Source organism: Antechinus flavipes, chromosome 2, assembly GCF_016432865.1.
Source record: "Antechinus flavipes isolate AdamAnt ecotype Samford, QLD, Australia chromosome 2, AdamAnt_v2, whole genome shotgun sequence".
Classification (NCBI taxonomy): Eukaryota; Metazoa; Chordata; class Mammalia; order Dasyuromorphia; family Dasyuridae; genus Antechinus; species Antechinus flavipes.
In genome coordinates this window covers 511,650,947-511,676,802 of record NC_067399.1, presented here as the reverse complement: position 1 = coordinate 511,676,802, position 25,856 = coordinate 511,650,947, and the positions used below count along the sequence as shown (strand labels likewise).

General features: G+C 45.5%; 3 protein-coding genes across 11 annotated transcripts in view; 1 reads left to right on the top strand and 2 right to left on the bottom strand.

Annotated features, from left to right (window-relative positions):
- TPPP2 (tubulin polymerization promoting protein family member 2) overlaps nucleotides 1-860 on the bottom strand; it is a 5,026-nt gene extending 4,166 nt beyond the window's left edge. Inside the window, exon 1 of one of the 2 annotated variants that reach the window (XM_051980375.1) lies at nucleotides 113-860. The gene's annotated coding sequence lies outside the window, so the exon portion shown is untranslated. The remainder of the gene's footprint in view (nucleotides 1-112) is intronic. The other variant, XM_051980374.1, reaches the window with a different exon arrangement.
- NDRG2 (NDRG family member 2) overlaps nucleotides 1-17,273 on the top strand; it is a 22,158-nt gene extending 4,885 nt beyond the window's left edge. Inside the window, exons 1-17 of one of the 5 annotated variants that reach the window (XM_051980366.1) lie at nucleotides 6,729-6,818; nucleotides 8,594-8,662; nucleotides 9,447-9,527; nucleotides 9,826-9,867; nucleotides 10,301-10,406; nucleotides 10,748-10,868; nucleotides 11,040-11,102; nucleotides 12,855-12,915; nucleotides 13,032-13,118; nucleotides 13,359-13,415; nucleotides 13,619-13,722; nucleotides 14,265-14,309; nucleotides 14,637-14,688; nucleotides 15,150-15,197; nucleotides 15,667-15,702; nucleotides 15,805-15,856; nucleotides 16,237-17,273. In XM_051980366.1, the coding sequence (XP_051836326.1) occupies nucleotides 9,453-9,527; nucleotides 9,826-9,867; nucleotides 10,301-10,406; nucleotides 10,748-10,868; nucleotides 11,040-11,102; nucleotides 12,855-12,915; nucleotides 13,032-13,118; nucleotides 13,359-13,415; nucleotides 13,619-13,722; nucleotides 14,265-14,309; nucleotides 14,637-14,688; nucleotides 15,150-15,197; nucleotides 15,667-15,702; nucleotides 15,805-15,856; nucleotides 16,237-16,397 (1,110 nt within the window). In that variant the 5' untranslated portion in view covers nucleotides 6,729-6,818; nucleotides 8,594-8,662; nucleotides 9,447-9,452 and the 3' untranslated portion in view covers nucleotides 16,398-17,273. Of the gene's footprint in view, nucleotides 1-6,728; nucleotides 6,819-7,515; nucleotides 7,575-8,593; nucleotides 8,663-9,184; nucleotides 9,204-9,446; nucleotides 9,528-9,825; nucleotides 9,868-10,300; nucleotides 10,407-10,747; nucleotides 10,869-11,039; nucleotides 11,103-12,854; nucleotides 12,916-13,031; nucleotides 13,119-13,358; nucleotides 13,416-13,618; nucleotides 13,723-14,264; nucleotides 14,310-14,636; nucleotides 14,689-15,149; nucleotides 15,198-15,666; nucleotides 15,703-15,804; nucleotides 15,857-16,236 lie in introns of those variants that run through there. The other 4 variants (XM_051980367.1, XM_051980368.1, XM_051980370.1 and 1 more) reach the window with 4 other exon arrangements.
- SLC39A2 (solute carrier family 39 member 2) lies at nucleotides 14,695-25,823 on the bottom strand. Of its 4 annotated transcripts, none has more exons than XM_051980372.1 (5): nucleotides 24,487-25,823; nucleotides 24,156-24,286; nucleotides 23,927-23,977; nucleotides 15,265-15,332; nucleotides 14,695-14,999 (listed from the first exon to the last, which is right to left on the bottom strand). In XM_051980372.1, exons 1-4 carry the CDS (start codon nucleotides 24,599-24,601, stop codon nucleotides 15,279-15,281), a joined length of 351 nt encoding a protein of 116 aa, XP_051836332.1. In that variant the 5' UTR covers nucleotides 24,602-25,823; the 3' UTR covers nucleotides 14,695-14,999; nucleotides 15,265-15,278. The 4 variants fall into 4 exon arrangements, 3 of the variants coding, with proteins under 3 accessions (XP_051836332.1, XP_051836331.1, XP_051836333.1); XR_007950994.1 differs by having other exon boundaries at nucleotides 14,982-14,999; nucleotides 23,927-23,972; XM_051980371.1 differs by lacking the exons at nucleotides 14,695-14,999; nucleotides 15,265-15,332 and adding an exon at nucleotides 22,564-23,536.
- Between the last annotated feature and the right edge of the window lie 33 nt (nucleotides 25,824-25,856).

The window sequence follows — 25,856 nt, the reverse complement described above, 5'->3', positions numbered from 1 at the left end:
GGGACTGGGTTAAAGTCGAGGCAGCGCCGACACCTGGAGCTTCCCTGGCCTTCATTCATTTCCCTTTGTTTCATCCCCACCCAGCTTCTTCCCAGAATCAGACACTACCCACCCTCCTCCCTCTTTTGGCTTCCCACCTAAGAGGGACCAAATGGTGCCTGGAGCTGCCTGGCTTTTAGCTCTTTGGTGGAGGTATGTTGGGGGAGGGAGGAAAGTGTGTGCTCTAGTATGGACTGCAGGCACCTGGGGGAGAGGCAGCTGTGAGCTCATCGCTGATCTATGACATCAATGTGGTAAGCCCCCAGAAGGCAGCCTTTGGGGGGGCTCAGTGGCCACATAGCCCTTACACTCTGCCCCTCCTGGCCGGCCTGCCTCTCCACCGACCTCCCCTGACCCAACTGTCCTCATCCTGCCGGGCCAGGCCGCTAACCTTCTGGACCCTGGCCTAGCTGTCCACCCGCTCTCCCTCTACGAGAGAATGGGGAAAGCAGAGATAACAGCAGCTCCACACCAGGACAACTCCACCCTCGAAGTGCACGGACAAGCCGCGTTATCAGTCACCAAATCCTGTTCTGACTCTTTCCTTAGGGTCTTTTCAATTCTTCCCTGTCTGGCCATTCCTCCCACCACTGATCTGCTTTAGAATCTTGTACCTTAACCATACCTCGATTCTTACCAGAACCCCTTGTCTAGTCTTCCAACTCCAGCTGCATTTCCCTTTAATTCAGCTGGCGAAAAACCAGATTCATCTGCCTAAAGCCCAGGTGACAAGGCCAATGGGCAGTAAACTGGGAGTTCATGTCCTGTCTTCACATGTACCACTCAGAGCAAGTCACTCCCCCTCCCCCCCCCCACTTCCCTAGGCCAGAGGTCTCAAATACCGGCCAGAAACCAGATCAAAATGTCATCGGGAAATATGTAACAAAATAAATACAAATACAACAGAGCACAGGTCTTGCCAAGATGCGGTTTTCTGGGTTAATATGCAGCCTCTGGGGATCCTTATGTACAGATAGGTGGCTCCTGTTTCACTTTGAATCTGACAGCACTGATCCAGGCAGTTTTCTATGACTATAAATTGCAGAAGGGGCCGGAGTTTTTTCATCTAGGAAGTTCCCTCTCTCAGTGAATTCACTTATCTAGTCCCTATCCTTAAGATCTTTGTCAGTGCACTCTTTAAAATTCTTCAGTGGTTCTCCCCCCACCTCCAATTTCCTTATCCTGACATTAAAGGCCCTTAAAAACTAAGACCCAAGTATTTTTAAAAAAAGTATAACCAGTAGAAGGTTAGCCTTGGAGAAAATACTGGCTGTGTCAATGGAGTATGTTACTTACCAGACGGTAACTCTTTAAGACTAGGAGCTGGATCTGCATCATTGAAGGAATTCCATAAGTGGATGAAATTAGGCAGTTAGGTGGTATAATAGATAAATCACTGGGTCTGGAGTCTGGAAAATCTGAGTTCAAATTCCAGGCTCAGAAACTTCCTATCTATGTGATCCTGGGCAAGTCATTTAACCCCTATTTTCTTCAGTTTCTCATACATAAAACGGTTACACATTGGAGAATGAAATGGTAAACCGGTTCAATATCTTTGCCAAGAAAACCTCAAGGACAAATCTATGAAGTCATGAATAGTTAGACATGAATAAACAACAAATAGATGAAATGACTGGTCTGAATAAAAAATGAGAACCAAAACAAGAGACAAATCTTCCATTGCTTCCCAAATTCCTCATAGTTCCAAGAATGTCAGCTTACTCACTCTTCCCCACCAACTGCCTTGTGTTCACCAAGGTCTGTTTTCCAATCTATTGGAACTTGATTTTTCGTTTAAAGTTCAACTCCTGATTTTCCCTTAACTCAGGATTATTTCTCCCTTCCTAGAATTCCCTTACCACTTACAGTCTATATCATAACTTGGATTCTTACTTATAATGATGTCTGTCAGATTTTAATTCTTCTGTAGCTGTCCGATCAAAAAAGCAGAAGCTAATTACTCTCTAGTGTATCACCTCCAAGCATCACACCCTTGACTAAGATATTATTTGTTGATTGTACATAAACAAGATTAAGTTTATTCCTAAAATCGCTCCTCTGGCTGTTTAGTCCACTGGACTTTTTGTGACTGCATTAAGAGGTTTTCTTGGTCAAGATACTGGAGTGGTTTGTCATTTCCATTTCTGTTCGTTTTACAGATGAGAAAACTGAGGCAACTAAGATATAGTGACTTGCCTAGGGTCACATACCTACTGTCTGAGGTTGAATTTCAACTCATGTAATTTTAAAAAAGTATTAATTTTTGACATTTACTTTTATAAGGTTTTTATTTCTATTTTTCTCTGTGCTTCCCCTCCCTAAGACCACAATCTGATATGTTATACAATTATAATAATATTAAACATATTTCCACATCAGTCATGTTGTGAAAGAAGAATAAAAAAGGGAAAAAAACATAGGGGAAAAAACTCAATAATAAAGTAGAAATGGTATGTTCCAATCTGCATTCAGATTCCATACTTCTTTCTCTGGAAGTGGATAGCATTTTCCATCATGAGTTTTTTAGAATTGTTTTACATCATCACTGTAGTACTGAAAAGTGCAGTCTATCAACGTTGATCCTTTGCACAGTATTGCTATTACTGCGCACAATGTTCTCCTGGTTTTGCTCTCCTCATTTAGCATCAGTTCATGTAAATCCTTTCATGTTTTTCTAAAATTCGTCATTTCTTAGAGAAAAACAATATTCCATTACATCCATATGCCACAGTTTGTTCAGCCATTCTCTACTTCATGGGCCTCCTCTTAAATATTTTTGTACATATGGGTCCTTTTCCATTTTTTATGATCTCTTTGGGATGCAGACCTAGTAGAGGTATTACTGGGTCAAAGGTTATGCATGGTTTCATAGCCCCTTGGGCATAGTTCTAAATTGCTCTCCAAAATGGTTAGATCAGTTTACAATTCCACTAACAATACAATAATGTTCCAATTTTCCCACATCCTCCCAAAATTTTATCATTTTCCTTTTTTTTTTTTTTTTTTTGTCTTATGAATCAATCTAGGAGGTGAAAAGCAATACCATACGAATTGATGTAATTTTGACTCTAGGACTGGCACTCATCAATTCCATGACAAAACTGTCTTCTATAAATCTGACGCCAGCTTTGTAGAAGTCTCCTATTTAACCTAGGTCTCCACCTTTATGAGCCCAGGGAAACAGAATGACTACAAGAAAGTGGACTTTGCATATTCCCAGGGTTCAGCATACCAAAGCGACCAATGACAGAAAGGGGGAGGAAGGAAGTTTTGCTTCCAGGGATTCTGAATTTAGGTTCTTGTGCCATATACAGGATATCTTCTGCAAATTTCTCATACCTCACCATATCGAGTTACAGAACCAAGATGGCTGGAGACTAGGAGTTCAGCCTTTCCCTAAGGGATCTAAACACTATGTGTTTCTTTGTATACTGGCGTGTCACAGTTTTTTGAGAGGCTGGACTGCTAGGAGTCAAAAGTGAGATCCTGTATGTGGAGTTTTGAGACTTCCTATTTATGAGCCACTCCCTCTCATTCCCCATCTGCCATCACTTGTCAAGCATGGTGGATTTTCCATCCATTTCTCATCTCTATTTCCTTCTCATCATTCACACTCTCCATCCTGTATTTCAGGTCTTCTTCCCCTTTTTTCCTATTGTAAAAGTCTATCCTTTTGTAATCTTCTGCCTATGTGGGCCACATTGATATTCCTATAATAGGGATGTAACCATGGAATGACATCATTCTCTTACTAAACAATCTTCAATGGCCGCCAATTGTCCCTAGAATAAAATATAAAACCTCATCTTGGCATTTAGGTCCCTTCACAATCTGGCTTCCACTTAGTCTTCCAGTCTCTGTTCTGTCTTACTGGCTACTTACACACATGATGTGACATCTGAATCTATCCAACACGGAATTCATAGCCCCTTTCAAAGTTCAATACAGGTACCAGCTCCTACATAAAGCTTTCCTTGACCCCCTTTTGTTAGTGACCTCTCCCTCTTGATATGACTTTTCTTTTGAGGACAGGGAGGGTTTCATTTTGTCTTGGAAACCAGAGGCTCAACAATAATAATAACTGCTAACGTTTATATAGTGCCCACTATGTAGTCATGGCGCTAACTGCTTTTTGTAATTATTTTTTTTGAGGAAGTTAGATGCCATACAGTAGAGTTCAAATCTGACTTCACACACTTACTAGCTTATTCAGAAACTGTGTGACTTAGGGCAAGTCAACTATTTGTTTGTTTCCTCATGTGTAAAATGAGTTTAAAGATCAAATGAGAGTATACATGTAGATGAGCTCGATCTACTATGTCACCTAAATATTTTCTTTAATGGGCTCCAATTAATTTGCATCAGATATATATATCTGATATATATATATCATCAGATGCATCAGAGATATATATATATATATATATATATATATATATACATATATATATATTTTTTTTTTGCTCATTTTTCTGAGTTCTGTCTTTAACACTTCAAATGGCCCTTAACTAGCTGTATGACCCTGGGCAAATCACTTCACCCAATTTGCCTCAGTTTCTACTTCTATAAAATGAGCTGGAGTAGAGAATGACAAACCACACCAGTTTATTTGCTAAGAAACCCCCAAAGGGGTCACCAAGAGTTGGACCCAACTGAAAACAATTGAACAACCAGTTACTTGTATTGTAGAGAGCCAGTATAAATTTAACTCAAGTTTGTTGATTGAAATTGTCTTCTTCAAAATGTTTTCTGTTCAGTTCACTATATAGTAGGATCTTAGTAAATGTATATTAAAGTGAGATAAGCTTAGATTGTTGAATTTATGGCTAAAGGAACTAAATGAAAAGCATCCTTGATTTTAGCTGTTCCCTTCCTAGCAAAAGCTTACCTCAGACAAGGAATCCTCTCTCAAGAGAACAGTTGTCTTTTCCTTGAAGGTGAGGACCCCACTTTCTGGGAACCATCCCAAATCGCTAGTGGAAATTTCCTGCTCATCCCTCCCCTCTCTTCCCTAGGCCCCTTATCAGGTTCTCCCTGAGTCATTCTGACCCAGAGACGAATATAGATGTTGGAACTCCCAGGTCACCTCTCCCTCCTTAGTTCCCCTCCTCCATTCCCTTCAACTATGACTATTAGTAGACCAGTGTATACTTTCCAGTCTAATTCAAGATTGAGGACCCTAATATGATAGCAGATTAATAAAACAGATTGGGAAAATACATGATGATCTAAAAAAAAAACTATTATAGTTTCAATAATACTTTAAAATGAATCTGTATTTTGTTAATTGCAATAGAATTATTCTTCAAATAGCCATTTGTTTATTTATGAATGTAAGGATTCTTTGCCATTATAACTAAGTTTATTGGCTGTGAATTACTGCTTTCAACCTAGAGAGCAGACTTATAAACTCTTTTTTTCCTTCTAAGGAAAGGTTTATATTCCTTTCCCTCCGGTCTATATAGTAAGTGCTGATTTCAAGCAACTTCCTGTTACTGCTAAAGAAGACCCCCTCCTTCTTAGTTCCCTCCATCTCAGCATGGAGGAGGTCTACAACAAAATTCTTTGCCACCCACCTTCTTGTTCACAACTATAGTTGTAGGCCCAGCTGCCTTCTCTCTCTCTGACTAAAATCGGGTTAAACCCTGGGTTTGGAGGGGAGAGGGGACTGGGCTGGAGGCCAGATTGCCTGGGTTCCGTGCCCAGCTCCTGATGGATAATGGTGAACAAAGTAGGGGGAAGGGTGTAGAAAAGAGGTTGTGGGGTGTTAGGAGAACTGGGTGTATGTGTCTGATGCCTCTAGGGATTGGGGGGGGGAGGGAAGTGGGGGCTTTGAAGTGATCCTGGCCTGATCCTTCTCTCAGAGCCTTCTCCTACCCAGCCCCTCCTTCCGTCCTGAAGCCCCTGCCAAGTGAGGATGAAAGGGGCATTGATGTTCCCTGGGGGAGTTGGAAAAGGGAGGGGGAGGCCGTAGTTCCCAGGCTTGGGGGGTGAGTTTGGGGGTCTGGGGAAGTGAAGGGGGTTGGTCTGTGCAGGCGTTACAGTTGGCAGCTTTAGTTCCATTGGTCATTGTTTCCAATTGGCTCAGTGCCGGGGGCCCCTAAATGGTGTCTCGGAAACCAGGCTGCATGGAAATGGGGGTGGGCTAGGCTGGGCTGGAGAGTCCTGGGGGAGCTTGCGGGTTGGCAAGAGATGGGTAGGCGCACTCAAGCCGGGCCTGCCTCATGCCCAGGGCAACCTCCCACCCTGCCCCAACCATAAGTGACCTACATTGAAAGAGGGGCGGGGATGAGGTAACGCAGGTCCTCCAGGGATGCCCAGGAAGACCGACAGACAGGCAATGCAAGGGATATAAATCCGAAAGGATTTGCCCTTTCCGGGACAGTGCTGGGCAGCCTCGGTGTCTCCCAGTCTTTGGGCCGGGCAAGGAGGGGTTAGCTCAGTCCACAGCGGGGTCTCTTGGGCCCCAGCCCGGGACACCGTGTACTCCCCCTAGCCCCCACCCACGGGGTTAACCCCGCCCCCAAGCCTGTTTACCCAGGAGTCAGAGCCTCTGGGGGTCCCCAGCTTTCCCTTCCCCCCGCCCCCCTGGGGCCATGACCCTGGAGTCCGCGTTGGCCAGTCCCCGTCTCCCCCCTCACTGTTCCCTCTGCCACCCCCCAACCCCCCGCCCCCTGCTCTATTTATAGCGGCCCTCAGTGCTCCCCGCCCCCCCGGGCTTGTTTTCCAACTACTCGCTCCGGAGCAGAGTAGGCAACCTCGGGACGCAGAGAACAGAGGTATCAGGACCCCCCCCCCCCTCCTCCCAGGCACCCCGGGGCTGGACCTCCCGAGGCTCTCCGAGGCCTCCTGACCCAGAGCCTCCCCTCCTCTCCTCTGAGCCCACCCCGCCTCCTCTTCAGCTCCGATCCGTCTCCCCTTCCACCTCTGCTCGCTCTCTTCTGACTCAGGCGCCTTTGGGGAAAAGCCCTGGTGTTTTGGGGCTGGGGGTAGGGTCCTGCAAAACCCCTGCCCGGAGAGACACAGGATAACCGAGGGAGGGGGCGGCCGGGGAGGAGGACTTAGGGAAAGAGGTCTAGAGTTGAAACTGTGGAACCCGGGAGGTTGGGGAGGAAGAGCAGGTGTCAGGAGAGAGGGTGGGGGCCTGCCCACGACTTTGGTAGGGGGCATCACCTCCTGGATTCCCCCTCCCTCTCTCGTTCTTGCCCGATTATTGTCGAGGGGAGATTGAAGTGGAGCGCCTGCCAATCTGGCAGTACTGTACAGTCCTCCTCCCGCCGCCGCCGCCCGGGACCCTCACTTTGACCCCACCCTGGTGGGGGTGCACTAGATCTGGGGCAGGGTCAAACGGGAAGGGCGTGTTTATTGGGGGGCTTCTGGGGCGGGTTTTAGGAGCGGGCGGGTCCTGGAGAGGCTGGGGAAGCTGTCCAGCTGCGAGCGTTTGTTGGGCGGGTCTATGGGGGCGGGGAGTTGGGGCGGGCCCGGGAGTCAAAGACGAGTGAAGGTGGAAGCTGTGGCTGAGATCGCGGCAGCAGGTAGGGGGAGGGGCGGGCCCCTGCCCCGGGAGTTGGTGGGTTGCGTGTGGCCCGAGAGAGGGAGGGCGAGTGCGTGCTTGGGGCCCGCGGGTTCGGAGCGGGGCCTGCGAGGAGGGCGGGAGCGGGGGCTGAGCTGGGCTGCCGCTGGTGAAGAGTACAAAGCGCTCCTCTCCGCTCCGCCGGGCGTGTGTGAGCCTGGCTGCGCCGTACCTGGCCGTCTGAAGTCAGGCACGAGTAGGTGGCTTCGACCACATGAATGGGCAGCGTGTCCGGGCACGCGGGAACGGGTCTCGGGTGCTAAGCGGAGCCTGGCCTCGGAGGGCGAGGGGAAGCAGGAGGATCCACTTCCCAGACCCCAGACTTAGATCTGGCGCCAGTGTGGGCGGACTCCCTGGGACCCCAGCTCGCTTCCCATCTCCTCTCAGCACTGACATAGATTGAAGGTTGCGAGAGAGAATGGCCTTTGAGAGTAGCTAAGAGAATGGGTTACTCTATCCCATTCTTACCCAAAGGATTTTAGAGTTGGAATGGAACATCTATTCCAGACCAATTCTCCTTTTTTACAGACAGAAGAGTGGGGAATGGTTTACCTAGAGTCTCCTGTCTAATTAATGGTGCATAGAGCAGTGATTAGACCCCCTACGCATCATGAATCCAGTTTAGTGTTTAAAGTCTGGCACAGAGTAGGTGTTTAATAAGTACACTTCCATCGGATGCTCTTGTGCCCTCTGCCCTCAAGACCTTGCACTTTTTCCTCATACCCCCATTCCTTTACTGGGTCCTTAAAAAATCCAGAAAAAAAAAAATAAAAAAACTAGGGTCAGAACTCCTGAAAAGGAAGAAAGGAAGACTATCTTTGGGTTTGAGATTATAGTAATTGGGTGAGGAAACCTTATTGCCATCATAAGGGTCTCTGAGAAGAAAATAGTCAGTAATGTTGGGCCTAGTTGAGGCTTCCCTCCCTAAAATGCCAAGGTCTTGCCCCTGGGGTCACTCACCTCTTCTCTGTATCTCTTCAGACCCCTGGACTGAAAAGAGTGAGAACCCAGTCACCCTTAACCCGGCTGCATCTGGCCAATAAGAATCCAGTAAGTGACCCCACCCACTGCCCTCTCTGTAGCTGATCCTACTCTATCTGTTTTTCTTAACCTTCCCCCCCAATAATCCACTTAAGTTGGCATATGAATTTATTATTCATGGACCATTCGTAGAGGGAAGTAAGGAATGGTGTTAGGTAGAGGTCTATGTCCCCCAAAAGTTCAACCTTTTCCTCCTTTCTGGTTATTGTTGTTCTGGGCACTTTGATCCCTTTTTCTAGCCATTGACCTTGGGGGGCAGGGAACTGAAGGTCACAATCAGTTATGGACTCTCCTTCCTTGTACCTTGCACCTTTGGACTACTTGGTTCCTAGAGCCCATCAATCCCACTCCCCTGCATCTGGGGGCAGCCTCTGATCCAGGGTGGAGGAAGGAGGGGGTAGACCCTAAATATAGGCTCAGGAAACATGAGCTGTCCCACTGCCCCTCCCTGGGTATTTCTGTCCTGGACAGAGGAGAGGAAAAAGAAGGATTGGTGGCAGTAGTGTAGTATATCTGGAGTCTTTACCCATATCTCCAAGTTTCCCACCTTGTAAGTCTATGAGAAAATGTCAAATGTGGCTAGGATTTATCCATGTCATATTAATGGATTTCATCCTCACATGTTCCAAGTCTTATTGCATTGTTCCATTTTCTGAGAAGATAGTTTTGAAGGGGATGTCACGGACAGATATTTTGGGACAGACCAAGGTGTGGGGGAAAAAGCAGTTTCTAAGAAGAATTAAATTCTCACTAACTCCCATTTTCTCTCCTCCCTTACCTCATATCTTCTCAGGCCACCATGGCGGAGTTACAGGAGGTGCATATTACTGAGGAGAAACCACTGTTACCAGGACAGACTCCTGAAGCTGCCAAGGTTTCTGGATACCCTCTGATCCCCAAATACTAGACATGAAAACCCTTCCCTTGATTTATACCCTAGTTTCTTTCCTCCCCAACATCATTGCTTGGAGTCTAGTCCCCATCCCTGTGCTGGTAGCCTTCTGCCCATGCCCCTAACACCATTCCCCACACTAACCACCATTCTCTCTGTCTCTGTCAATTCTTTATCTCTTTTGTTTTTGAGTTGATCTTGTCTACCCATCTTCACCTCTCTTTCTGTCTATATCTCTTGCTGTCCATGGCTCTGTCTGTGTCTCTGTGTATCTCTCCAGGAGGCTGAGTTAGCTGCCCGAATTCTCTTGGACCAAGGACAGGTAACAGTTTGGGGTAGACCCAGGGTGGGAAGGGTAGGGATTCATACTCCCTCTCCCCTTGGTAATTAGAGAGAAGCTTCCAGTCAGTCTTGATTTCTTTACTTCCTTTCCCTCTCCTTTTCTGTTTTTTTCCCTACCATAACAGGTTCCATTCCCCCTTTCTCCCCTCTCCCCATTTTCTCTTTACTTACTTTCTTGGAGCTCACTGGTTCTCTTAATTTTTCTCTTAATCTGATTCATCCCCATATTGATTTTCCATGTTACTAAATCCTCAACCTTAACTTTCTCGGATGTAATTTTCTTCCTGTGCTCTGATCTCATTTCTTTCACTCTTGCTCTTCTTCCCTGTCCTCCAACCCTGATCTGAACTTTCTCCTTGACTTCTGTCCTCTTTGTCTAACTCCATCTTGACTCTGATCTCTGTTCCTCACAGACTCATTCTGTGGAGACCCCCTATGGCTCCGTCACTTTCACTGTCTATGGCACCCCCAAACCCAAGCGTCCAGCGATCTTCACCTACCATGATGTAGGACTCAATTGTAAGTAGTTCCTCTAGAATTCTTCATATATCCTCACTCTCAGCCTACTTTCTCCTTTGTTATAGGACTATGTCTGATACTGATATCTCCAATCTAAGCCCCTCTTTCTACTCCCAGCATACTCCCTTTGAGACCTCTTCCTCCATGTAGGGAAGAGGTCAGGGGAACAGGTAGCCCTAGTAGGAAGGGGTAGAGATGAACAAACATGGAGGCACTGGGGCTGTCAAGAAGATCTTCCCGTCTGATTCTTTCTTGGGAAAATGTTTGGGGTCTGGTTCATGGGATTTTCTCTCCCTGATTAATTTCTCTGTGTGACTGGTTTTTTGGGGGAATCTCCTCAGATAAGACTTGCTTCAAGCCCTTGTTTGATTTCGGAGACATGCAGGAAATTATCAAGAACTTTGTTCGTGTTCATGTGGAGGCCCCTGGCATGGAGGATGGAGCACCTGTATTTCCTCTGGGGTAAGAACCTTTCAATTTATGATAACCAGAAATCTGCTTATAAACAAATAGGGGAGGACAGAGGACCAATAGCTGGCAGAAGTGAAAGGGGAAGAAGAGATGGTCATCGGGGGATAAGAGGTGGTAGGATATTAGGAATTTCAGAAGCCTTAACATTTCCATCTCCCTCAGGTACCAGTATCCATCTTTGGACCAGCTTGCAGACATGATCCCTGCAATACTGCAATACTTAAAGTGAGTCACCTGGGGATTCTTCTCTTCCCCTCACTAAAATAAGTATTCCCTCCCTAACTTCCATCCCAAGTTATGATTTCTAGTCTTGGACATTTTGTCTCTCCCATCCACATTCACATCTTATAGATGGTTATTGTTGGGGGTGAATGAAGATGATTAGAGATTTAAGTTGGGTTCCAGAGGGTGGAACCAAGACAGATGAGTCTGGCTGGGGTGTCTAGGTTGGTGAGGAGGGGAAAAAGGAGAAAGAGGTTTAATGTTTGTCCCGAGTTTCTGAGAATTTTCTTAGTACTCTTGATCTGGAGGCTGGGGAGGGGCCCCTTATGATCAGGAAACTAGAAGGAAAGGGGAAGGGGGTGACATAAATCCTGAGGAACCAGACGAACCTGTCCTTTCCCCTTCTCTCTCCTCCTCCCTCGGTCCTTGGTATGCAGAGTTGCATGTTCTCGGTCCTGTTCTTAGCCCTCTTTGTGTTCATCACAGAATTGGCCAGCTCTGGTTTTCTCATTTCCCTCAACCACTCACAGTATCTGTATCACCTTTCATCTCAAGTCTTAAGTTTTCACTGCCTGTGAGAGTCTGTGCTTCTTTCTATCTTCTCAGTATGCAAAATAGGATCAAAACCAAAAATAGAACCAAGTTGGAAAAGCTATGGGAGGTTAGGGTGGGGCACAGTGAATTGGGGGAATAATTTTTTATGGTTAGCCCCCTTTTTGTTTTTGCTCAGTCAGACCCTCTGGTCAGTCATATCCAGATTTTTTTCCCTTCTTGGTGCCTACTCTTGTTTTCACCTGACCCTTGGAGAGGATGGCTCCTAGCGTGATTGTGCCTGTGGTTTTAGGGAAAGGAGGGAGGGAGCTCTGAACAGTTGAATTGTTGTAAGTGAAAAGGAGAAGGACTGGTCATTGTTGTACATACCCATGTTATGAGTCATCTCTGCTTAGTGTCTTCCTTGAGATGAGATGTGCCTTGGTCAGAGTTTGAGCAAGGGGTGTCCAAGGGATACCTGATACTACAAGGAAGAAAAGCCATGGACCAGAGGTTGAAGTCAGCTTGGAGAAAGACTAATGGTAGCTAGGTGGTCCTGGGCTTGGCATTGGGGAGAACTGAGTTAAACTGAACCTCAAACACATAGTTGTGTGACCCTAGACAAATCACTTAACTCCTCAATTTCCTCATCTGTAAAATGGGGATAATAATAGCACCTCCTTTCCAGGTTGTTATGAAGATGGAATGAGATAATATTTATAGAGCTCTTAGCACAGTGCCTGGCACATAGTGAGTGATATATAAATGTTAGCTATTATTATTATTATTAATATATCTTATCAGAGTACAAAGTTCTGTCATCCTGAAAGGAATCCTGCACTGTTGGATTGGATTAAAATTTAGATGAGAGATAGGAATGATTTGTGATAATCTGCTCTTTGCTCTTAAGTACTTTCTTGCTCTTCCTGTTGCTTGCTTTAAATCTACCTTCAGTTTTCTTTTCTCCATGTCTGGATTTATCTCTTCTTTTTCTGGGTAAGGGGGTTTCAGAGACTTTTAGAAGCCTTGGTTTTCCAAGCTGACTAAGGTGGGGAGAGGGCAGAAGGCAAGTTAATACTAAGAACAAAGGGCCTGGCTTCCTGGAAGCCTTATGGCTCTCTCTGCCCCTCTTGAATTTTAGCCCTTGTTGGAAAGAGAGATTTGGAACACCACAGTTCCTTCTTTGTCTCTCATCTTCTACTCTAATTTTCTTTCCTCTCACAGCTTCTCTACCATAATTGGAGTTGGGGTTGGAGCTGGAGCCTATATCCTGTCTCGATTTGCTGTAAGAAAAGGGGGAGATGCTAAGATGAGGGATAGATAATTCAGGGGATTTAGGGAAGGGGGTCTGAATTGGAGAGTAGGGGAGATTTTAACTTTCTTCTCTTTATTATTCCTAAGCTTTCAAACCCAGATGTAGTGGAAGGTCTTGTTCTCATCAACATTGATTGCAATGCTAAGGGCTGGATGGACTGGGCTGCCCACAAGGTTTGGAGGGACAAGTGGAATGTCTGGAGGGAAGCAGAAAAGGATCATAGGATATATTATACAGATGAATGTTCCCCCAAGCTGGGGAGCTCTCTTAAGCTTTGTATTAGAAGTGTGTCCAAAGTGAAAAAGGAAAGGGGGCTGGTGGGAGCAAAGTGGGGAGCTCTGACTCCACCAGGGATTCTAGTGGGAATTTCCCCTTCCTCCTGTGCCATCTCTTATCTAGTCTTCTTCTTATAGCTAACCGGCCTCACCTCCTCCATCCCTGAGATGATCCTTGGGCACCTCTTCAGTCAGGTACTAGGGTGTCAGTAGGAATCATGGCAACTGGGGAGTGGAGGGAACAACAAGGGATTCTTGGGAGCTTCATCCCCTTTCCTAGAGGAGACAAGACTAAATGAAGAAAGACTAAGGGCTCCTGGGACATCTGGTGGATGATAGCTTCCCTGCTAACCAGAATCTTTTCTTCCTTTTTACCCTACCTCCCTCCTCTTTTCCAGGAAGAGTTGTCTGGTCACTCTGAACTGGTGCAACGGTATCGAGATATTATTATGCATGCCCCCAACCTAGAGAACATTGAGCTCTTCTGGAACAGCTACAACAAGTAACTGAGCAGCATTATGTGTGTGTGTATGGGGGGCAGAGATTGAGTAAATACATCACTGTTACTGCAGCAAATGGAAAGGGAACAAAGTGAAGGGGTGGCTGGGGCATACACATGGGAGATGGACATAGAGGTCAATTAAAACAGGTAAAAGTAATGGGAGGGTGTGCCTTTGCAACTGCAGCTACACCTGGGGCAGGCTGGGAAGAATGGAAGGAATTCCTTTTTTGGAGGTGGTGATAGGTTTCTGGTTTCCCAGCTTTTAGATAATTACAGCACACGCATAACCTTCCCATACCACACACTGCCTCCTCCCGCATTACCCAGAACACCATACATTACACACCATGCAGAGGCGCTCTTATTTCAGGTTTTTGAGACCCAAACAATTAAGCTCAACCCATATCACTTTCTCCATTCCCCATGATTCAGTCACAGAAATGATTTATATTTGGGGACCTCAGGGGATGGTAACTTTTCTCTGAATGGGGAGAGGATCATGCCTCTAGTTAAAGCCCCTCCTTTTCTTCTTTTGCCTCTAGCCGCCGAGACCTGCATTTTGAGCGTAGGGGTGATGCGACCCTCAAGTAAGATCTTCCAGGATCCATGCTCTCTGATATTCTCCCTGCATTTTCCCAAAGTACCCATACCTCTTAGAAAATAGGAAACCTTAGCAAATTTCTGGCCAACGAGTGGTGTAGATTTCCCCTTGGTTTTCACACATCTCCCAGCTTGGCTCCCCAAACCACTTTTCTAGACTTCCTTCTTTGAAACTGAGAAATGGGAAGTGTAGGTGTTGGGATGAGGGTTATAGGGGATGATCTCCAGTTAAGGTCACCTTCATTAGACAATTGTTCAGTTGCCTTCCCCAAGGAGGCAGCCAAATTTTCTACTCTTTATCATTGTGCCTTTAGGTGTCCTGTGATGCTTGTGGTGGGAGACCAGGCACCCTATGAAGATGCTGTGGTCAGTGGGATGTTCTAGAATTGGGTCTTAGGGTGGTGGACTTAACGGGGTTACCTAATCTCTAGGTTCCGGAGCAAGCATATCAGAGCTTTGTTTTGAGAGGGAGAGTCAGTATCAAAATGGCAGAATGGTGGAAGAGGAAGGAGTGCTTGATTTGGAATGGGGAGATCAGGGCTCAGACCTTAGCTCTGTCACTTGTGTGACCTTGGGCAAATGACTATATTTTAATGGGGGTTGGATTAGGTGACTTCATAGGTCTTGTCTCCTCTTGTTCTTAATCTGTGATCTTATATAACTTGAAGTTTTCAAACCTGGGGGAGAAAAGAGAGCTGAGAATCAGTAGGAAAAGGATGGGGCTCTGGGCTCCTGGAGGGGCATTTGGTGGGCCCTGCTTCAGGAGTTGGGAAATTAAGATTCTCAGAAGCTAGGGATCCTCCCTCATCTTGTCTCCTCTGAATCAGGTGGAATGTAATTCGAAGCTGGACCCAACCAAGACCTCTTTCCTCAAGGTCAGTCACCACTCCCTCCCAACTCTGACTGCCCTTCTCCCACCCCCTTCTCCTATCCATGACTCACAGTCCTGCTGTTTCTTAGTCCTCAGCTTCTCTCGTCTTAGCTTTCTTGGTTTTCTTGACCTTGTCCAGCTGAAGATGGGGGGATGGGTGAGATAAAGTTAGAAAGACTGATTAAAATCAAAAGAGGGGGACTCTTTTGAAAAGTAGGGGTTTAGAAATATATTCTTGCTCCCATCTCATGACTTAGTATAAAGGACTTGTAGGGGCAGAAGAGGGAGATCAAGGTTTCTTTCTTTTTGTTAAGAATTCTGGGAATTAAGGGGATTCTGGGTCCCCTTCAGAAGAGAAGAACTGAGGGTGTGGGGAGTGGAGAGGTTGGGCCTGGAGCTGGAGTTTGTCAAACTTGGACAAACTTTTGTTTGTTTGATTTGGACATTTGCTTTTGTAAATTTCTCCCAAACAGATGGCAGATTCTGGAGGTCAGCCCCAGCTGACTCAGGTGAGTTCCCTGCTACCTGTGAGCCCCCGTTTAGCCTCCTTCAGTCCCCAAAGCCTGAATTAATCAACGCTCCTTGACTGCCTCTGTACCATACCTTTACAGCCAGGCAAGCTGACTGAAGCCTTCAAGTATTTTGTTCAAGGCATGGGCTACAGTGAGTATGAAGGACTTGTAGGGGCAGAAGAGGGAGATCAAGGTTTCTTTCTTTTTGTTAAGAATTCTGGGAATTAAGGGGATTCTGGGTCCCCTTCAGAAGAGAAGAACTGAGGGTGTGGGGAGTGGAGAGGTTGGGCCTGGAGCTGGAGTTTGTCAATATGTCTCTCTCTTCCTTTTCCTGTTAACTGCCCCAAATCTCCTTGACCTCTTTCTCCTGTCATTAGCCCTTTGTCTTTCTTCTTTCTAGTATACCCCAGTTCTTGCCCTTGCCTTCCTTATCTATGCTAACTCCTTTCTCCTGATAGTCCTATTTTTGATATTTATTTTCCCTTTATCATTTAACTACTTTTTCATAACAACTGCCTCCCATCTCCACAGTGGCTTCTTCCTGTATGACCCGTTTATCTCGATCCCGAACTGCCTCCCTGACCAGTAGAGCTTCGATTGATGGCGGCCGTTCTCGAACTGTCTCTCAGAGCAGCGAGTCTGGGACTGTTCCTTCAGGGTCTCCAGGACATACTATGGAGGTCTCTTGTTGAGCATCCCTCCCTCCCCTTTTGAAGGACCTGGCCTGCACCTCCCCCCAGCCCTCCAGATCTAACCCAGGGGGTATATAAGGGTGATAGGCCGGAGAGAGAACAAGAGAGAAAGGTGGGACAGATTCTGCAGGGAGATGACTTTGACCTTTTGATTTCTACCCTAACCTTGACCTCTAACTTGTGGACCCCCCCTCCCCAAACCCTGGGAGAGAGATCCTAATATCTCTTAGGGACCCAGACCCCTGACTTTTCATTCCTGGATTGTCTCCTTATTTTGGAGAAAGACTTGGAAGGGACATGCTATTCCTTGATCCAGGAACCTTCAGATGAGGGAAGAGAGGTTGCTGCATCCCAGCTCAAATTATTTTTTTCTAACCCAGGATGCACTGTAATAAGAGCATCTGGGGAACCCACTGGGAGTGGAGTTGCTAATGCTGATTCTGATTAATCTTTATTCCCCTAATGGGGATGGGTGTGTGAGTGACAGTATGAGTGTTTAGGAAACTTATTGGGTATTCAGGGTCAGTAAAGGCCCTATGATTGCAATGGGGATGTCCAAATGATAGAGAAGAAATAGTAGTGACAGGTGATGAGTGTGAGTGAACGTATAAGCTGGAGCCAGGAGCAGGAGTGGGGAGGGAGCTGGGGCCGCTTGGCTGCACTAACTCTATAGTTACCAGTTTTTATGGAGTGAAGTTGGGGGCGCAGATTAGGGCTGTGCTGCTTTAGACTTGCCATGAGGAGTGGGCAGGATTGCCTAGGGAGCAGGGTAAGTGTCTTGGGGGCTCTGACCATACTATAGTAGAGGGGAAATTACCCCTTTTGAGCCCATTGTCCCTCACAAACTCCTTGTAACAATAAATTGTGTAGACAAGACTGAGGACCAGTGTTCAATCTGTGTGTATAAAAGAAGGCATTAGATTTCCTTAAAATTCTTTACACATTAATAAAATATGTAAAACAGAAAACCTGCCAAAATATGGTATGGCCTTCACCACTCAAGAGATGATTAGCTTCTCAAATCATGATGAATAGTAAAACCTCTTAATCTATTACTCATCCAGATTTTTTAGGCAGGGAAAGGGGGAAAAACTTGAAAAAATGCAAAGGGAATCCAGGCAGGTTGTCATTGCCATCTCTAAGAAGAAAATAAATTGTCACTAATCTCTACTTTGGCGTCCCCCATCCGTTTAGGATTCTCAGTTATCACTAGGCATATAAAGTGGTTTCTTAATAAGTTTGGATACTTGAATTCTCAAAGATCTTAAGGTTTGCCTTATAAAAGTTACTGAAAGTCAAAGAGTATGTGGCAAACTGATCCACTGAAGCTGGGAACAATTATTTACAGTGTGCTTTTTTTCAGAACTCTATGGTCAACATGTAAGGAACATAAATGCAGCTGTTAGACTATTTCACATGAACTTTTGAACATTTAGAATTGAAAGGGCCAACATCTTTGAATTATAAGTATTATTGAAGGACTTTTAAGAATCATCAGAATCTACTACATACAAGGCCACTGTGTTCTTAAAGGACAATATGGGCAAGAATATTATCCACTTTATAGAGATGCTGGCACTGTAATCCTGATGGAAAAGAACCAAGGAAGTGTACTAGCTTACTAGCTTGTATCAGGAAAACCAGGGGCAGGCAGGCAGATTGAATTTGGTTCTATGGAAGGTATGCTGAGTGATTCATTCGTTGATGGGAAGGGAAAAGTTGAAAAAGTTGAATCCAGTGCAGATTAAGAGACCATCTTGATCTTAATTCTTGAATAGTGTCATTAAAACTTTACAAGGCATGTTTTAATGTCAATGAAAAACAGTAGTAGGCCAATATCTATACTGAATCAGTGGTTCTCAAAGTGCTTACTTTCCTAGGTGTGCCACAAGTGGAATGCAACTTGCAACAGTGTAATTGTGCACATGTAAACCAGAGACTTGTATGAAATTTAGACTTCAGCTGCAAAGGGTGTCTCTTGATTCTTCTTCAGTGTTGCTAATTTAGACTTTGAGCCAGCTGTGATTCCTTGCAGTACAAAGCAAAGAATGATATACTATATTATGAACAAAAAAGCACTGCAATAAATCAGTATTTGTTTCCTTCTACTAGAGTATGTAGGCACTTGGGCAAGCAACAAGGAGAGCCTCCTCAAAAATCAACTATCTAGCTACATATTTGTATCTATACTTATATCAACTTTGTATTTCACGATATGAACATAGTACAGGAAGTAACACATTTTAGAGAAGAAAGAATTAGTAGAGAGATGTTAAATTTTTGTGTCCTCTATATTTAGGTGTCCTAATTTTATGGTGCTGCCTTTCACACTTGCAGGTAAGAGAATGGCTACTCAGACAGCAAGCTATTGTTAAATAGTGAGCTGATTTGGGAAGATAATATTCAGGACTGGCTAAAGGAGCAACTGTCCAATAATGAAGTTTAGCTTTGTGAGAAAAAAAAATCCCTAGCATCCTTAAATATAGAAATCTGAAATGAGAGTGGTTCTTTTTCAACAAACGTTTTGGTGGGAACCTAGGCAAGGCAAGAGTTGTAAACTCTACCAGCCTATACAAGCATTAGCTAGCTCTGCAAAGTAATGGACAGGCTTGGAAGAGACTTATTTCTAGTCTTCATAAATGAGGATGATAGTCTATTTGCGGGCCTTTTCCTGCCTGTTAGAAAGTGGCCCAAGGGGACATGATGGATGGGAATGTACTTCCACTAAGACTCTCTTAGCACAAAGGATTCACATCTGTCTGGCCTGGACTCCTGCCAGGTGTGGGAACAGGATGACCTCAGCACAGACCAGTTAAGACTGCTTTCTGCTCTGCCAGATTCAGGTTATGGAATCACATTGCCCTCTTGTGGTCGACATGGCGATTTAACCTTGGATCCTAGCTCTTAGTACCATTTTTCCTCCCTCTCTAGCTTATCACATCCTTTCCCCTCCTGCCTAGACTTTTTTTTATGATCTGAAAGCAAACCATTGATTTTCAGGATCGGAGCTTGAAAGGTGAGGGGAAAGGACTTAGAATGGCTCATGGTGCATGGTGAGATTCACTGTAGATCCAAAGAACCACAGCAGACATCTTAAGAGTGGTTATACTTCTAGTTTTCTTAGCCTCTCATCTTCTATTACAATTCTATTACAATCCAAGTGTGTCCAGACTTAGATTCCTGATCTCTTCTCTCTGTGAGTCTTTGGACTTCTTAAACTGCAGGGAGAAGGTCCAAGAAAATAGAAAGTGAAAGAATGAGAGCAATGGGAAAAAGGAAAGCCGCTTAAAGGATAAATGGGGAGAGGGAAAAGGAACAAACAAATTAGATTCAACCAAAAGAAAGACTGGATGAGACCTAAACCCACAAAGTTGGAAATCTCTGAAGATAATTTTCTGGAGGACACTTTTACAAAGAAAGAATACATTTCCAGTACAAGAGATTAGACATTAGAAAAAACTCCACAAAAGGTTAGCAGTGTGAAGTACTTAGGCCAGGAGTGTCAATTCTCAAGACAGGAAATCATAGAATCCCCATCTGGCTAGATGTATAAAGCCATGGATTAGCTATTACGACCCCAGAACTGACTTAACAGCTCTAGGGATCTCGAATTCCTTTTGCCCATCTCTAGCACAAGATTTCAGTTATGGGTTCAGCAGGGGTGTTCTATCCTAGGTGTCTTATCAATAGCTATCTTGGAAGTTCACTGTATTTCTGCTCTTATCAGATAGAAACAAACCAGATGATGTGGGACTATTTTTAGCCAAATAGTTTCTTGTATCAATATTTATGAATTGCTTCATAGTGTCTAAATTCCACTTCCTTATTTTTTCTCTTGTTTGTGTGTTTTCTCAATTTGTGTCCACTTGATTATATTTTTTGGCTTTTTTCAAAAATGTTACTGTTCTCATTGTTTTGTCCTTTAAAGAAAGGTCTTTCATTCTTCACTTATTACTCCTTTTTTTAATTGCTTGTACTTCCTATTACATTCAAACTCAAACCCTTTTCTTCCAACAGGTAGAAGGTTCCTATAGTGCAAAGCTTTAGAGTTCTGAACTTAGGTAACAGGAAAGAGGTGAACTGAAAAATTCATCTTCTGGGATCTGGTTTTAAAGTCATAGTCTTCATAGGGTTAATAAGAGGAAACTTAGAATTATAGCATTAGAAGATTGTAGAATGATACATTTAGGATTGAGATAAAGAAAAACTTCCTAATAGGCTGACTTAGGTGGTAATGGTTCCTCCTTCACCTCTTTACCAATTGGAAGACTTTAAGTGGAAGTTAGATACCCGCTTATTGGGTATGTTGTAAAGGGTTTTGGTGATGAGAAAATTGTATTAGATTACAAGTCTCTCCCAAGGCTGATATTTATAATTAAAACATCTTTAATCTTTACATATTTACATCTTTAGGAAAAATTTGGTTTTTAAAAAAGGGGGAATGGGAAATGTAAGATATTGGTTTTAAATAGCCTTAAAGTGTACATCTTGTTCTCTCTCCTATTTAAACTTCATCTTTTAGATCTTTCACTGTTATCCCTAGTTGATTATTTGGGACCTTGAAAAACTTTCAGTGATTCAAACCTTCCTTTTCCTTAGAACCACTTTATAACACAATCTGTGGCTATCTGTCTTCAGTAACTTTGGATGAACATTGATTTTTTTCTTTCCTATACCTCATTTCAGATGGGACCTAGATCTTAGATTCTTTCCTCTTTCTAGGATAAGGGGCTTATATTTTGTGTCTATGTTTCAACCTCTGTTATTGGGTTATTCCTTATGCCTATATTTTCATTAGAGTGTTTTTGACATTTTTAACTCAATAATATACTATACTTTTCGTTCTCTACATTTTTAGTATCTGTAAGTCTTCAATTTCTCCTTTCCCATTATTGTTGGGGGAAAATGAAAAGTAGATTGCCTCCCTACAATCCCGTTCCCTTTACATAAGTCTAGTTGTTTCTATCTCCAGAAAGTTTATTCCCTATTATTCTGGCTCTAGAGAAAGCGTATTTCAGAATTAAAATGACTCCTAGATTCCTCAGAATGGAAAGAACCCCAAGGATGAAGACATAATAATGAGAAAGAAAATGGAGGCACTTTGGGTTAAAAAAGATTCTGGAAAAAAGAAAGGTATTACTAGTCATGCCTGAAGAACCCTGCCTTACTTCCCATTGCTTCACATTGATCAGTGACCCAGAAACACGGTGCTCTACCTCTGCTGGAAAGTCATCTAGCTCCAAAACAATCCAGTTCCTTAGCCTACTCTCAACTCCCCTGTGTACAAAGAATAAGGTCACTGAAGTTAAAGGCCGAGGGGGAGGGGGGGGGGGCGGCACAGGAAGAAGTTAGAACTAAGGTTATAGGAGTTAATTACCTTTGTAAGATATTTTCTAAAGCCTGACCTCTGATATTAGGATTAGGCTTATTCACAGGTCTGGGTGATTTATGTAGTATTAAGGGAAACAGGATGAGCAGGAGATAAGAAACCAGATAAGAGCAGATCTTCCTTTCCCCTTATTCTCCAATAATGAAAATCCGAGGTGGGAGACTGCACATACTCATTTCCCTAGACTTTTCATCTAAACTCTAGATCTCCATTTAGTAGCCTCACAAAAAGCATCACAATCTTTCCCCTTCCTGATCCTAGAGAAACTAGTTTGTTCACTGGCTAGGGAGATTCAAGATGTAAAGCAAGCAGTCTGGGGGAGGGGTGCAGGGACAGCACTGGAGGTGGAGTGAAGGCTAGGGCTGAGCTTGGGCTGATCCAGGCACTTATCTGGCGCCTTTCTTCCTTCCCTAAACACACCATATCTTAATTCTTCAGCACGTGCAGCAGTAAAGGGCTTAGAGAACACAAGAAGCAGTGTGAGAAACTCCGAGTGTGCTGACTTGTAAGGAGTGGGTGGAGAGGGTCTCTGGGTTCTGTTCAGCCCTTCTCTGTTTGTTGCCAGCACCAATGAAGGGAGAAGGAAGGAGGACGGGATGCCTGGAATCCCAACAATCCATCCCTCCACCACCAGCTTCATCTGCCAACTTGTAGTGACAAGGCTAGGGCCCGACACAGGCAGAGCTCTTGCCCTGCTGACCTCTCCCGCCTTCCCTTCCCTGCCGCATCAGCTTGCCCTCATACCAGGTAGGGAAGTTAGAAACAGAACGGCTAAGATAAGGTGGACAGAGGACTGACGTTTATTGACACACAGTACCCCGAGTGGGGTACTCCAAGTCTGGGGCAGCAGGCAGAAAGGCTCCATCTTCATCCTGCTGTCCTCCCTTTCTCTGCTGCTCCGCACCCCAAGCTCTCTGCTCTCTCAGAGCGGGGTGACCCAAACAAAGACCTTGCAAAGGAACTCAGAATCCAGCTATGAGGATGATGCTGGATGCCTGCCACTGAGGCTCAGTAAGAATGTCCCAGGCCTGGGGCCAACTCGGAGCAGGGGATGTTTGCTCAGGCTAGTTGTGTGGGGAAGGATGGTCTCTCAGATTAGGGGGACACTTCATGCCCAGATGGCAATAATGGCCATGAAGGTAAAACCAGCAGCCACACAGCCCCATTTAGCAAGAGGGGACTCGGGGGCAGCCAGTTCGCGGGGAAGAATTTCTAAGAAGGTCACATAGAGGAAAGTGCCAGCCGCCACACCTTCTAACACGGCCTGGGCTAAGGCCCTTCCTCCTTCAGGATCTCCCCCAGCCACAGCCATCCCCAAAGCTACGCCGAGGGGGGACATGAGGGCCAATGCCAGGATGGAGATCAGGGCCCATCGTGGCCCTGTGCCGGTTTGCACCAATCGAAGCCCCACTCCAAACACCACTAGTCCCTTGTGTGCCAGGACTGCCAGGCAGAGCTGCAGCACAGCCGGTACTGAGGATTGCAGCCCCACAGCTAGCCCCTCAAACACTGAGTGAAAGGAGAGTGAAAGCAAGAGAACCAGTGCCCTAAAAGGGCCCTGAGAGGGGGGTGGTGGGGATCCGTGGCTGTGCAGGCTTAAGGAGTGGGCCCCAGGGGGCCCACCCCATTCCTCTGCATGTGTCTTTGACCCCCTGGTACTGCTAGGGGCCCACTGCAGCGCCAGTGACTCCAACAGGAAAACCAAGAAGAAGCCTAGGGAGATGATGAGCTCCCCAAATGGATAATCCACCTAGGGTGAGAGAGGATCATTAGGTGACTAAAGAAAGAAGTGGGAGAAAAGAAAAGGGAATGGCTGGAACAAAGTGTGGTGGACAAGAAGTGTGGGCATGAGGATGGTGTTAGACATGGGGAGAAAAGAGAGGGAAAGAAGACCTGAAGAGAAGAGAGTCAATCACGGGAAAAGGGGCAAGAATGTGTCCAGACAACAGGGCCATAAAGAGCGGGACAGATGTCCCCTGGGCCCGATGTATGGGATGGACCTTTATTTAAAGTTTGGGGCTAGAACACCAGCTGGGGGACAGAAGGAATGCTCAGCATGCCTCACATACTCCCAAGAGAGGCCTGAATGGGGAAAGGCTCCCCTGACTCCTCAGCTGGGGCCTGGAGAGGGGACACTCACCTCAGTTGAGTCAGTGGTGTCAGAAAAATTTCCCTCGCTTCCTGTCCTATTCTGGGAAGGAGAGAGCATGAATTAGAAGGGAAAGGATCAAGCTTCTGTGGTGCTGCTCTGGTTCCATTTTTCCTTAAAAAGTGTCATGTCCCCCAGTTCTGTCCTTTTCCATAAACTCGCTTTTGTTCCTCCCTCGGGTCCCACACATCCTAGGTAGTCCAGCATCCCAGCCCCTCACCTGCAGGATGTAATTCTGGATCTCTGAATCAATGCCCTCCAGGGCCTCCGCCGTCATGTGCATAAGCCCTGCTCCCAGAAACACCCCTGCTGACACACAACCCAGGAGGCTGAGGACCCGGCGGTGCTTCCCTGCCAAGGCAAAGGGGCAAACAGTGGAGGACGTTTTTAGCTGGCTATTCAAGGAAGGCAGACAGATGACTATAGAATGGGGGTCTGGCTGCAGAGAATCTAAGGTTCAGGATTGGAAGTGGAGGCAAGATAGGGCCCAAAGTGAAAGGAAGGGTTGAGATGGGAACAGGAGCTTATGCTAGCAGGACAAACAACTATACCTGTGGCTGCATGGATCCGGAACCATTTGAAGCAGATAGGAATAATGCCACAGAACACAGTGAGAGCCAGCAAGGCTAGCAGGCAGCCAATTTTTACACCCACAAGTGGCTCCATCCCTGGGGTGGAGGTTGAATAGAGTCCCCAGGGTGGTAGAGTAGGTCTTCGGAGCAGGAGTGTTCAAAACTGCTGTGTTCGTTCACCTGGCCCCAGTGGGCAGTGGTTGTGGCCGACGTGTGCTGCCTCTGCTCAGGCAGATGTCTGCCTCTGCCTGGGACTCTGCCTCTGGCTTCCCCCCACCCCCTAACAGGGCCCCTCCCCAGCCTCACCCCTCTTCAGCTCAGTAACCAGAAACTCCAGCCTTCCTGCCAGACACAGCCCAGAGCTGTGTGTCTCTCCTCCTCCTCGTGGCTGACTAATCCTTAGGCTGACAAAGAGCCGTGTGAGCTCACCTCTGGGGTGAGCCTGATGGGAGACGGCATGCTCTGTGATGGTTGTGGAACCCCTGTTCCTTCTCTCTGGGGACAAAAGCCTGGCCCTTCCTTGCTTAGGACACTCTATCCAAAACATCCATGTTTTTTTACTCAATCCCCCTGCTTTGTAGGCTGCTGTATCTGACACCTGAACTGCACCTTTTCAGAGGGGATTTGGGGCCAGCTGGGGCAAAAGCAGGTAGGACTAGGAATTTCCTTTTTGCCATGCTGTGGGAACTCAGAGAGTGAGCCCCCTTACCTGCAATACCAACAAAGAACTCTCAGTATAGAATTAAAACTTTAAAAAATTTTTTTTTGGGGAAAGAATACAAGATCTATGGGGCTACTGCATTAACAATATCCCCGTCTCTTCCTGTGCCCAACAAGTGCTTTGAGGGGAGCTAAGGTAATCTAAGTGGTTATAACCTAAAGGTAAATGGAATAGCTGGCCCAAGACTTAATCAATACATTATCAAGGACTAATGGAGATATTAACCAACAAGAATAGAATGTACTAGCTTGGAGTATGGTGGAGTGGACCTTGGAAAAGCATTGAGTCCTGACTCATAGTTTGGGTTTAAGTCTAAGTGAGACAGCTAAAGAAAGCTCTGATTTGATTGAAGAACCTTAGGAGGGGCAATGGGAGAAAACTAAAGGGGAGAAGGGACAGGATAGGTGATTGTTGGTTTCCCTAGGCAGGTTACCTGCATAGCCACATTGAGACCTGTTGAGCCAGTTTTCAGAAGAGCTGGAGGTGGTTCTTGTCACCTAGTTTTCCCACTACTCCCAACCAGGCTTCCCTTGGGGAGTAGTGATTCTTATATAAGGGGCAATATTGGAGTGGCTAAGGACTAAGTGAGAATACAAAAAAGCCCTGGAATTAAATTTTGTTACCATGG